General features: G+C 43.2%; 1 protein-coding gene across 1 annotated transcript in view; it reads right to left on the bottom strand.

The window, feature by feature from the left end:
* ACTR3 (actin related protein 3) overlaps window positions 1-4,842 on the bottom strand; it is a 28,742-nt gene extending 23,900 nt beyond the window's left edge. The window contains exon 1 of the mRNA XM_030454366.1: window positions 4,602-4,842. Within this exon, the coding sequence (XP_030310226.1) occupies window positions 4,602-4,645 (44 nt within the window). The 5' untranslated portion in view covers window positions 4,646-4,842. The remainder of the gene's footprint in view (window positions 1-4,601) is intronic.
* Between the last annotated feature and the right edge of the window lie 7,652 nt (window positions 4,843-12,494).

Here is a 12,494-nt window from a genome sequence, read left to right as displayed (position 1 = left end):
AAGGAATTACTTTGTTCATGCTTTCCATGCTGACAGTTGCTTCCGGGATGACACAACATAAAGAAAATTAATCCCAAAAGAGATGGTTTTCGAGGTACAGAATAAGATACTAAAAAAGTGTCAGAGCAAACAAAATGCAGGACATTACTTCCCCTGAGCTGCTTTTCATAGCACTGGATTTCTCATTTCACAAATCTTTAGTCTTTTGAAGATTATTAGCTCTTCATGGATCTTGAACTCATTTATACTACCAGGTCAAAACTCAGAAGAGAAACAGAACCACATAATCCTGTCATAATTTCTCACATCAGAGAATGCTTAACCCATGAACACTTTGCTCTACTTAAGAGCACGAAGCTATGCAGGAGTTGCATGAAGATTAACTAGAGAAGTTAGAGAAGTCCCCCAATTCAAAGCTCACCCCCACACACTGCACACAACCACCCCCAAGCACCAGCCAGGATTTCAGCTTCTCTGAGGTTTCATGTACCCAAGTTTCTCCTTCCTTCATTTACAGCAGAACTGGTAATAGAAACTGAACAGCCAAAAAACTCTGAGATGTGACTCACTCTGAAGAACAGTCTGCAACTTCACGTCAAGAAAGCTTGGAAATCCTGAACAAACTCAAATTTCCAGGCTCTCAGCTCGGCAGGAATGCAAACTGTCAGGAGGTTTCAAAGGACTCATGTTCCTACCAGGAACAGTGGGGCTGCTTTCTCCCCTAGTACCAAGGCAAGAAAGAAGAGAAACCCCCAAAACAAACATTTTTGTAACCTGTGTAAGGGAAGTGAAAAAGGGGCCTGGTTTGGTGTATGACAGGAGATAAGAAGCAAGGCATAGCAAGCAAGGCATAAAACAACTGAAATTTTTTTTCCACACTATCATGTAACCAATTTACTCAAGAAGAGACTCAACAACATTGACCCTACCAATAAAAAGTTCTGGAGTCTGGTTACCTACATTATGTACTGCCTGGCAATGAATCTGACAGCCACAGAAAAACCAAGCCTATAGAAAAGGGAAGTGTAGGTGCAGAAAACACAAATACTTTTCTTTAAATCATTGCTAGAATTAAGTTCACACTTTTGAACTGCAGTAGGTTACACAGCCCTTGAATTCAGCTCAGCTGAAGAGCCATTAATTTGAAGTCTTGCAATTATCTGTCATCACAAATGATCTAATTCAGTGTTATACAAGTGTATACTAAGGGAAAAAAATGCAATCACACAGAAAGACACAGCTAAAATCTACTTGCCAACCTAATCAAGCTGAATTCTGAAGTGGCGTAGGAAGAGCTTTTAATAATGGTTTGCAGGCTGTGCTGTTTGCCTGTGAACAGGCACTGAGGACTATTCCAACACTTAAAAGGCACAGAACAAAAGACTGCAGCCTATTGAGATTAAAATATCAACAAAAGCCTTTTCACTTCTTTGGTGTGTTTTTCATACACTTTATGAAAATAATACCATGGGTTTTTTTTTTTTGTACTTTTATTTTTAAAAGCAATCCCTAGATACACCAGTCTGAAGTAAGTCCCATTAACAGTATTTACCTGCTTTTAACAGGTATACATTACCTCAATTTCTAGGCACTGGGTTTGCTTAAGCAAAGAATGCAAATTTCAAGATATACAATGAAACACCAGAAGAATTCTTGCTTCACCCATCATCTCATAAGCATGTCACTGACTTTACCCATTTGCCAGCTCCAGGTGATAATCTTGATAATACCCAAGAAATTTGACTAACCTCTTAAGCCCTCAAACAATGGGGATGACATGGTCCTCCCTACTTCTTCTGTGCCTTGGTGTACTTATGCTTTGACAATGTTTCTTAAAATATCTCTTATCTGTGTAGCCTGATGCTGAAAAGCATAACCCTGCCACTTTTCTCATCCACCTCCTTCCCCTCAATCTCACCTGGCAAAAAAGAATGCACACAAAAAATACCACTCCAATCAAGAAATGAACCTGTGGCTACATGCACAAGACATGCAAAAAGACACCCTTAATACCTCTCCTATACCTGCCCTTTTGCTGATTAAGGTAAATTCTCCTTGAACTGTAAATTAATTATCATCCCTTCCCTCAAAAAAAAAAAAAACAAACAAAAACAAGCACCAACCAAAAACACTACTTATTGAAAAAACAAAACAAAACTGTGCACTTCTAAAGACTTGCCTGTTCTAAAGGCAGCCCCTTTCAGCCTTTCTGCTGTGGTTGTATTTGTATTTTTGAAACCTTTTACTGTTTTCAGGGGCTACCTTTACCTTCTCTGCTTTGTATCATTTCAGTAGACAAGACAGTATTTTAAGTGATATCTCAACTGATTCACACACAGCACAAGAGTGACATAATTTATGTGTCATGTTCTTTCTAAGGCACAAAAAACAAGATGGTGTCAGAGAGGGCTGAACCAATTAATAAGAAAACTATGAGCATGATTATGCTATCACATCCCACTGCACTACTACCCACCTGTTCCCTATTTGCTTCAAGTGTTAGATTTTTTTCCTTGTAAATTCACCACTTTATACCTTTGACTACCAAAATGAATGAATTTTAACAACCCTAACATTCTTCAACACTTCCAACGCTAAAAATTTTTGCCCAGTTTCCTGGAGCAGAACTTAAGGGGAAAACAACCTGAAACTACAAAGTGTGTCAGAAAAGCCTGGAGAGATCAAGCTGGGCCATGTTAAAAAAAATTTTATATATATATATAAAACAGTATCTCAGAGAGATCTTTAAAGACAGGGGGCAAATAAATAAGGAGCAAGACTTGGTGAACACCACAGAGATGAACATTACAGAGTATACCAGCTGCACTGAGGTTGATTAATGGAGTACTTGCACACACACCTACCCCAGGAACATTTATTTGTTTGGATGCTCAGGTCCCTTGGTGCACCTCTTACATTAAAAAGGCAAAGTCTTTGCTACGTTAGTGCATTGCTTGGCATCACTGAAAGCTCTCTGTGAATCACTCTGCTCCAGTGGTCACAACCTGTATTTTGCAAAACTGTAAAAACACAGTTACTGACTTTATTGAGACTACTTGCAATGCACAAACACATGGCATGGGAAAAAGCTTCTAGTGGCATGCAGCACAGTCCATTACCGATCTTTTGTTTTGAAAGATACAGTGCATATACACATTATGTTAAACCTGCATATACTCCCATTACACTCAGACACTCTCATTCATGATGTGCCAGCATTCCTTCATCCCACAAAATTCAAGGATTTAGCTCTTACTCTAGCTACAGGTGTGACTTCTTCATACAATTGTTAAACACACAGACACCATAAACATATTTATGGCTGCTCTTCCTGAAGACTAATTCATTAATGTCCTACACCAAATACAGTCTCTTGAAGAAAAGATGAGCATCTCCTTTCAAAAAACAAGCACTTGGATTCCAAAAGAACACACCCTTTCAGAGCAAACGTTTGTATCTACACTGCAGTCACTAGGAAATCTGTGAATGCTTTTAGCAAGATGGATGAGAAGTGAAACAAAAAGACAGGCTACCGAATCAGCAGGCCATCAGTGCTAGCTAAACGAGGAACAGCCTGGAAAATACATTAACACTCTCCAGTAAACGGCTGATGCATAGTGCCTAAAATGAAGTATCTTATCTTTAAAAACGATACCGCAGAAGAAGAGGTCACAGAGCGGTTTTCACTTCCTGAAAAGTGCTCCTGCAATCGGTACCACGTAACCCTTCCAGGTCGGCTTCCTACAGACACCTTAAGGGCTTGCTTGCCTCCAGGAGCCGTGCCCCGACGGAAAAGGGAGCCTGAGACCCGAGGGCCTTCTCCCGAATCACTTTTTATGCTATATATCACTGGCACCACATTCTCTTCATCACCTGGTAGCTGCTAAATAAAAAGAACAGTTTCTAAAACTGATTTGGTTCAGGTTTGACACTGAAAACTGCCTTATAAGGTATAAAAGCCCAAAAGCAGGAAGAGCCTTTGACAAAACTAAGGAAGTTCCTCTGCGCCTGCTCGCTGGAGGCGGAGGGTTTTTTTTTTTTCCTTCCACAGAGAGAAGTAACCCAGAATAAATGACATTATCCATTAAAAATAAACAAAAACGTGAAAGTCCCCGGGACAGCATCCGACAGCGCGGTGCCTCCTCCAAGCCAGGGAATTTCAGGAGCTCGCAGGCAGCCGCGGGGTCGTTTTCTCCGCTCGCCGCCGCCCCCCTCCCCTCGGCTCCGCCAGCCGCACAGGGTCCCGCCGCACCTCGGCAGGCACCGGCCGAGGAGCCGGAGACGGCTCCTCCAGGGCAAGTGGGGGGAACCACCGGGCGCGGCCCCAGGGCGAGAGGCCGCACCGGGACAGCCCTCCCCGCCGGGCGGCCGCGCAGGGCCCGGCAGAGGATGAGGGAAGGGGAAGGGAAGGCAGCCGGCTGCTACCCCCAGCCCTCCCGCTACCGGCACCGCGGCGGTTCGGGCGCTACTGCCTGGCCCGGCCCTGTCCCCCCCCCCGTGGGCAACGCGACCCCCGCCGCCATCTGCGGCAACGGAACCCGCCCGGCCCCGGTCCCGGCCCCGCCCCGGGCGGCACCGAGCTGTCAGCGGCCGTCGCTCACCCCGTGCCGCAGTCCACCACACAGGCCGGAAGCCGCCCTGCCATGCTCCTCGGTAGCGGCGGTGCTGGGGATCGGCGGGCAGCCCTGGTCGCGTTCCGGCGGGGCTCGGCGGGGCTGGGCTGGGCCGGGCGGCGGGGACTGAGGGCACTTCCGCAGGGCGGGCGCTGCCTCCCCCGCCCGCTCGCAGGCACGGCCCGGCGAGCCCAAGATGGCTGACCCGCCCCTCCCTGCGCGCAGCGGTAAGGGCGGGCGCCACAACCCCCACGCCTCGCTGACGTCCTATCTCGCGGCCTCGCCCCTGCGAGGCGGAGCTAAGTGGAGCGGGCGGGAGGGTTTTGACCCAACTGCCGCCCGGCGTCTGCCGTTCACTTCAAGAGAAGGGGGCGGGATGGAGGAGTGATTTTAATGCTGAATACTGAAGAAGGAGCTGGGGGATGTGAGGAGGGTGGTGAAGATGAGGAAGGGAAGACTTCCTGCAGCCGCGGCGGGGCTGAAAATCCTCCTCAGAAAAAAAAGCATCACTGAAAGGCAGATGCAGGCGGCCACACTCCTCATGGTGCTTGTTGGCACTGCCAGGCACTAGCCGGGCTGGCGAATTAAACATCCTCTGGGCAAAGTACCCAACACCTCGTGGCACCAGCCCCAGGCAGCTCGGGCTCCCTGAAAACCCGATTCACAGAATCATTTGAGTTGGAAAGGACCTCTGAGATCATCAGATCCAACCCTTGATCCACTGCCACTGTGGTTCCCAGACCCTGGCACTGAGTGCCACATCAGTCTCTTCTTAAAAACCTCCAGGGAGGGAGAATCCACCACCTCCCTGGGCAGCCCATTCCAATGCCTGATCACCCTCTGTGTAAAGAATTTCTTCCTAATATCCACCCTAAGCCTCCCCTGGAAGAGCTTAAGCCCATGGCCTCTTGTCTTACTGAGAGCTGCCTGGTAGCAGAGCCCGACCCCCCCCCCCCTAGCTCCAGCCTCCCCTCAGCCACCTTCTCCTCAAGCCCTTCTCACCTATAAGACTTCCATGGGAGTGCCAAGCCTAGATCTTGCATTCCACCTCCTTCAAAATCCTGCAGACAGAGGTGTTTGTGGTCTCCAGGCAGCTTTTCCCAGCAATATCAGCTCCTGTACCCACCTGCCTGCTCTGCTGCCTCTGGCAGCCATCCCTTCTCTGTTCTGGCCATAGGCCCTGTCCTCCTTTTGAAGGACATTTGGTCCCAAAGGCAGCCAGGGTGTGGGCTGCTGGGGCTCAGGTGGACAAAGTAAAAGCATCTGTTCAAGTGCCTACTCTTCCCTCACAGCCCTTCTTCTTTCATAGCCCTTCAGGGTTTGAAATTCAGGCTGCTGTGTCCACCAGGTCTGGCCCAGGAGCGCAGCCACGCGCTGGTTTTTTGTTTGCTTGCAAAGTATTTTAATGTTTTAACCATTCTGGTATTGCTGCTATCAAGTATTTTGAAAATGCCTTTGCTTGCCACTACTGCCTTGGCAACAAGAGGGTGTGAGGTTCATGGTTTAAGCTGATGTCATGCTAAAGGCAAATTTGCTGGGCCTTCAAAATGAGTAATTATCAGAGCTGGGGTGCACTAATGGCCCTAATTAGCCTCACCTGGGGACTCCACACCACATTCCCATCCCGAGGGCACAGGAGACCCATTTGAGCTCAGCCCAGGGCCCTCAGCACTCACCTGAGCCATGTGTCCTCCCAGACTTGCTTTCTGGCTTGATTTTCTGTTGTCCTCATGGACCTTCCTGATTGTCACTACTGCCCTGAGTCCTGGTCTGCCAGCCGACATCCTGACTTCATCTTGGATTTGTTTCACCACCATGACCTTCTCTGATAATCTGGACTCTCATTTGAGCCTGGCCACCATCTCTGAGTCTGCCCACCTCCCCACAGCCATCATGTGAAAGGTGCTGGGGAGTCCTCAGTGCTCCTGCCTGTGGTACTGCAGGTAACATGTGCCTTGAGACATCCTCACAGTGGCCTGGCATCCTTGTTTGAGCCCTGGGCCTCCTCAGCTACTTTAAATTATTTGTAATTAGGCTCGTTCCTTAAGTTCATTATAGGGTCAAACTAGAATCAGTGCAGAGGAAGAGGTAGGTATGTGACCTTCAGGTTGAGATAGGAAGCAAGCACATCCCTTTTATAGCAGCCACTAGACTTTGGCTGGGAAGTTCAAGCCACCATCTGGCTTCTGTGGGCTGCTAGATCATGCTGAGGATCACAGGGAAGGAAATGAGATATTGAGAATATTAAGTTTTATTTTAATGTCAAAGCAAATTAAGAATAGAATAATATGTGGCAGTTTACTGATAATGAAAGGGATTTCTGCAGGACATTGTGTAGCCTGTGAGCTGTGCTGCCCTAGAATGTGCAATATTAGGATCTCTGAAAGCTTTCCAGGGGAAGTACAAATAGCCCTTATTTCATTAACATGCCTTTGTGTGCATAGGTAAGTATTTATCTAAAATAAATATAGTTTATATATATTTTGTGGACTTTTCACTTTCCTCTTGGTTATACTACCAGGTACTCAGGGGTAGACATGGAGCAGGTTCAACTGCTGCATCTGGCAGATGTATTCCTGAAACAACAGAGCAGCTTAGCATTCCAGTTGCAGGAGTTCAAATAACTGCTCAGAAGAATGTGAGGCAAGAGCCAAAAACTGTGGCATGTAGAAAGTGGGGAGCTGGCAGGTCCTGTCCTGACTGTGGAGCTCATACAGCCAGCACAGAGGGGATCAGCACTGCTGAGTTGGTATCTCCAGCTGTAGTGAGATTCAAGCAGTGCAATTGTTAGTGTACCATAGATGACTTTCTTTCCAAATAATGCTCATGATTATTCTGGCTAAGCTGTAATAGCAAAGTCAGAAGATGGACAGTAGAACTGCTATAAAAGTATGCTGATGTCTTTCTGCTACACAGAAGCATCATTTCACTATTAAAAAAAAAATCACACTGACAAGCACTTACTCTAATGCACTCTACAGAAGATATCCCATAGCTACATTTATTTTTTACCTCTGTGTGGCTACAGGTGTTTTCTCTGAAATGGAGGCACACTGAGCAGGAAAAAAATACTGCAGTTCATATGGAAAGTGAAACAAGTCTGTTAAGTAACTCCATTGCAATCCGTTTGTGTTTTTTCCTGAGTCTGCATTCACTGACATTGAAAAAGAGCAATGCTGGTGCATTTTGTTTTACTGCACTACAGTGGCATCTACATGTCAGAAACAAAAAGTATAGGATTCCTCTCAATATTAATGTGCCAAGTCAGTCACAGTTTTGCAGGGGAAGGAGCTGAAAGCTTAAACTCCCTGGCCCTGAGATCTCATGTTTCATTTCATTAGTCTTGCCAGATGCATTTCTTCAGGTGGCTGCAGACCCAGGTCCCAGGCCAATAAAATAAAGGTGCAAGATTTCTCTTCAAGGAATATTATTTCATGTTGTACCATAAACACAAGTTTGGCATATTACTTCTCAAAATTCAAATCCAGCAATCTCAATTTCAATAGTGCTTCTATTATAGACCCTTTGTAGTTTAGTGCATTGGCATCTAGATTTTCTTGGTGGATATTTTTAGTGCAGAAGCCTTGTGCACAACTTACCAATTGAGCTTATAAAATTCAGCTAGATTCAGTAGAGTTGCAGTGCTTACTAATGTATTTACAAGCTTTCTTGTACTGAAATGTTTTCCAGCACTTGCTTACTTCTTCAGCACAGGACCAGCAGGAAAAGCCTACTGCCTGTTTTTGTGGTGTAATTTCCTCAGTCTTTTCACCTTTATTTGGCCAGGAGTCAGTTCCAAACTTTTGTATAAGCTTTTCACTATTTCATGGTGTACCAGATATCAAACTTTAATGTGTTTGATCAGGCAATGTCTTTGTATGCTCTCAGTGTTACCAAGAGAATGGGAATTAATAAAATCCTAAATTGTCTTGTCTGACACCATCACATACAGCAGACATAATCATTCTGTGGTGCATCACAGGCCAGTTGTTGTAAGAATAGTTGGGTTGCAGGTGATCTTTTCCTGAATATCCATTCTAACAGAAGTACTTACCATTGCAGAACATCCTCCTGCTCCTGGCAGTCTCCAGACAATTTACAATGTAAGCATAAAGCAAGAGAATGGAGATGCATACAAATGCATGAGGAATGAGGAAAGCTCAGAAAGGAGACAACAAGTAAACACAGGAGAAATCTAACAGTTTGACTCAGGTAGAGGCTGAATTTTCAGAGGAATTTTCAGACAACTTTCAGAAGTTTTAAAATGAGTAAAAGTCTTGAGGCCCCAAACTTTTCCATGGTGCAGGTAATGCCATACAAGCTCTGACAATACTGTATATTAAAATTTCACAAGTCCCTCAGCCTGCAGAAATGCCTACTTAGACAAAAGCTTTACAAAGCACTTGGTAAGCTTTGTGGGAAGCTTGTCAGCATCTTGCTCATTCTGGATCATTTTCCTGCCGTTAAGGGCCTGCCCGTGAGGATGCAGAAAGACCAACTCTGTGAATCCATATATAGATTGAGGTCTGGGAAGCACAGTAAGAAAGTACAAGAAATGAGACAAAAAAAAAAAAAAAAAAAAAAAAAAGATGAAGGGATTTTGGAAATTCACAGGAGGGCTGAGAATCTGGTCCTGCCTGGGTCAGCACGTTGCCACTTGGATTAGTATAAACTGATTTAAAAGGCAGGTTAGTATCTAGTGCATCCCACTGAAATACCTTAAGCCCAGGTAAAGGTGACAATAGAAGCTAGAGAAACAGTCAAGGAAAATCAGGTCTTGGCTAGAGAATATTCACTTTATTTTAAGTACTTACTGTAAAGTACATTGCTTAATAGTTTATTCATCATGTTGAATTTTAATACAACTCTTTTACCAGTAGCTGTTGGAATACTACAGAGAGCTAAATAAGAGAACATTTTATCTACCCTTATATATGATGTATGTAGATTTCTTCTAGGAAGGGACACAAGCACAATTATAGCGTTACTGGTTGCTTTTGGCATAGCTATAGCAACAGCCATATGGAAGGCATGTAATTTCAGGAGCTACACATGGTGAAGTCATGGCAGATTACCAGGATCTCATTTGATATGGCTACTTTCCAAGAGTTCTGACTTAGATCAACTAAAACCATTAACTTTCAAAATATAATTAGTCCAGCTATCTATTTTTTTTAAAACAACAAATGGAAAAAAAAACCCAAAACTTCGGATTCTTTGTACACTGGAACAAGGTATGTAAGGAGAGAAACTTATAAGCTGGGGCTTTTTTATATCCTTAGACTGTTCTGATGATGACACCACTATTGCCCATTATATTTGCTGGGAATAACAGCAAAACATATGCAAAAAACTCAGCCAGGAAAATACAAAGGAATTATTTGACTGAAAATCTGATGACTTCAGTGAGAACTTGATGTTCTGCAGAGGCAAAATCTGCAGAAGTCATGCTGTCTGGAGAAGCATTGCATTCCTATTTACAGCTTGCTTTTTCATTCAGAACTGTTTATGCTGCTATTCTGTGCTTTCTCATAACAAGTACATCTTGTTCCTTTACAATGTGAATTAGCAACCTGATGGCAGCAGGATTCCTGCACCAGCAAACCAGGACATGATTCTCTGCAGTTGTGTTGTATCTGTACCACACGGGCTCCACACTGAGACACCTGGGAGCCAAGAAATAGTAATAATACATAGCTTGGCCATGATCAGAAAATCTGTGCTTTCTCATGTACTAGAAACATTATTATATGTTCTCAGTTGTACCTATTTACTTTCTTGGCTGGAACAAATGTATATTGATGTGTTTTTCATGTGACTTATTATACACTTCAAAAGAACTTAGAATATAAATCAGTCCCAGCTGTAAGTATCTGACTTGCCTTACCTGTTGGACTTTAGGCATCAACTTTTCATCAACTTTTTTTTCACCATGCCATGAACCATTAATCTGAGCAAAACCCATGATAACTTGCAAATGTATGTAAAAGCACCATTTTAAATTTAGTGATCTTTTAATTTTTATTCAAAGATGTCAACCATGTGCTAAATCAAATCCATGTGTCACTGCTTGATAAGCTTGCAGGTCTGCAGTCATTGCAGGTATCCATAACCAATGGGGTTTCCAGCAGAACAAAAGAGCTCACCAGGGTCAAACCAAGCCTTAAAAAAGTGGTAGGTGTAAGAGCAAGAAAAGTGTTAGATCCCCAATGCTTAAAATGGAGAGAGGATCAAGATGATCCAAGTGGATCATTCCACAAGAGCAAGAGCAGGAAGAATCATAGATTGTGCAGTGGAACCATGGATTTCTGAGCTATTCAAACATTTGATCCTGCAAGCAATTGAATGTGTGACAGGTAAACAAATTAGTTTCTGTTGTGAAACACTTGTTCAGACCTTAAGTGGTTTTTACCAACTATTTAGAGGGTTTTGCTGCTACTATTTGAATTCCCATTATGAATGGCTTCACATTAGAGAATTGTTTAGAAGCACTTGTTTTATACCTTTTCAGTTTTTTTCCCTGTTTTGTGAATTTTGAAAAAAAAAAAAACACATTATCTTCAAACTGTTGACTTCTCAGGTTAGTTTTTAGACAATAATAGGTGTTAAAGACTTGCATATCACAACGAGGGTCATTGTGCCATGTGTCTCACACTGTACTTAAAGATAATGTGGGGAGGAGAGGAGAACTAGGAGGACAACTTGGACCTTGGATACCTAGATGTCCTTCCATGGACATCTCTGGTGCTGCTTGAAAACGGTACCAGCCCTCCAGTCTATACTGAAAAGACTGGAGGTATTTGTTAACATGACAAGATGTGAAAAATAGAACCTTTCCCTCCTGTATTTCCCTGCAGAATAACTTCCAGATTAATCCATTTGTGTGCTCTCTATATGGAACCTTTATATACACAGTACAGCTCCTATGCTAATGCTGTAAAAATCAATACAGGACATTTCTTCCTTTTCATAAGGCACTTCTTTTGAGAATACTTGACTTATCTTGAATATTGTGCATGCCCAGCAAGGGATCATTCAGCTAATACCATATTGGGCAGTACTGCACTTCAGTTTGAATGGTACCTTATGTTGCAATGAACCTCAGTGAATCACTGTGATTATTCATACAGGAATGTGCAAAAGCACAAATGTCAAAATCTGTTCTCTGTTCTGAACACAGAGGGTCAGATCACATGCAATTGCAACTGTTAGCCTTGTGCTAGGAGAGCTGCCTGGCTTGACCTTTAGGAAATTGCTTTTATGGGAATATTCAGTTTAAGTAAAAATCACATTTGACTCTCTTTTAAGGCCTGTTTGGTTTTTTTTTTTTCAATTGCATCTCCAGGCACCACAGGTACTCGTGCTCACACATGCATTGCTATGGTAGTCAAATGACATTTGTGAAGGTTATGTGTGCAGTCTCCTCCTGCAGCTGATTTTTCTCAATGGCATGGTAATTCTGTAATTCAGAACACTTCTGAAGGTTTGCTTTCCATTTACTTTTGTTTTGCTTGGATGGGTTTCCAAATGGCTTTTTAAATTGTCTTTTTTTTTTTTTTTTTAAACAAGTTACGATCACAGTTCACCTACTGAAAATAATTGAGTGCTAGCAATTTAGTAATTTGCAGTCTGTGAAATCCCATTGCCAATTAAGGTTCCAGTTTTCTTTACTATTATATATCAGCAAAGTAGAGACTGAAATAAGTGATGACAACTTCCCAAACAAGTTATTTTGCTAGTCTGTAATCCTATTACTAGCTAATATTTGCAAGTAATGTTCAGTAGGAAGCAGAAAAACCTCTTGATTCTAGTTCATTTTCTACAGCTATTAAGAGTAATTGTTGATTAAAAAATTACATTGCAAAAATATTTATGGTTTTT

The sequence above is a fragment of the Calypte anna genome, chromosome 7 (genome assembly GCF_003957555.1).
Source record: "Calypte anna isolate BGI_N300 chromosome 7, bCalAnn1_v1.p, whole genome shotgun sequence".
Taxonomy (NCBI): Eukaryota; Metazoa; Chordata; class Aves; order Apodiformes; family Trochilidae; genus Calypte; species Calypte anna.
The sequence above is the reverse complement of the archived record's forward strand: the minus strand, read 5'-3'. Positions and strand labels throughout refer to the sequence as shown.